Here is a 938-nt window from a genome sequence, read left to right on the forward strand (position 1 = left end):
CCCAACTAGCCATATTAAGCGTCTGTATTGACAACACACCGCCCCAGATCCTGCTGTGCAGAACGTAATTCATGCCAGGGCCACCAGACACCCGTGTGACAATTACGACACGTGTTATAAACAGACAACTGAAAGCGCTTTATAAAGACGTCCGTCAACAGGTAAATATATAAAGGTGTATTGCGGAGATGTTGAGTTGAGAGGCAGAACTATGGTGCTGGTACAGAGTTTAGTCGTTGTATGCCTGCTGCACGTCACGTCTTCTGATGTCATGCTGCCGGAGAGTGGAGCAAACAGGCATCAACAGCACTCTGCACAGGAAACATGTCGGCAACAACTCCGCAGGGCCACGATTCGATTTCCCGGATGTGCCCCAAAGTCCGTGGTGATGGTGTCGTGTCGGGGCACCTGTCACTCCCGTAACGTTCCGGAATGGAGATACAGCAGCCAGGCCATGCAGATGGTGGAACACTGCACGTGCTGTAAGCCCCACGTGAGGAGGTTCCGCTACATTGAGTTCACGTGCCCGTCACGGCCAGGAGGTAGACTACGATGGAGACAATGGGCTGCACTGCAGTGCGCATGTCGACCGTGCGCAGATGCGGAACCGGAAGCAGAACAACCCTATGATTACTAAAGACGTGTGTAAGTACAGTATTTGTGTCTTTGTGGACCTGAAATAGTCATTTCTATACAACATTCAAGCGCACACGTTACTGTGATTCTGTTCCTTGTTTTAGATGAAAAACTGACTTGGTTTCTATGTGTATGACACAGCACCCATCGACTAGACAGGAACGATCACATTCTTGCGAACACATTTCGCAGTGATTCATAAATTTTGGCTGAAGGTATTGCCAGAAAGAGGTGTTTGCGTTCATTGAGGAAAGTATTTTGTCACCATAACAATTATCAGATTAAACGAAATATATGCAGCA

At 48.1% G+C, this 938-nt stretch overlaps 1 protein-coding gene across 1 annotated transcript; it reads left to right on the forward strand.

Moving 5' to 3' along the window:
- Positions 1 to 211: 211 nt before the first annotated feature.
- Positions 212 to 637, forward strand: LOC124262585 (bursicon-like). Its single transcript, XM_046697081.1, has one exon. The coding sequence runs from the start codon at positions 212 to 214 to the stop codon at positions 635 to 637; it is 426 nt and encodes a 141-aa protein (XP_046553037.1).
- The last annotated feature ends 301 nt before the right edge of the window (positions 638 to 938 follow it).

This window comes from Haliotis rubra, unplaced genomic scaffold, assembly GCF_003918875.1.
Source record: "Haliotis rubra isolate DU_JTF1 unplaced genomic scaffold, ASM391887v1 Scf846, whole genome shotgun sequence".
Taxonomy (NCBI): domain Eukaryota; kingdom Metazoa; phylum Mollusca; class Gastropoda; order Lepetellida; family Haliotidae; genus Haliotis; species Haliotis rubra.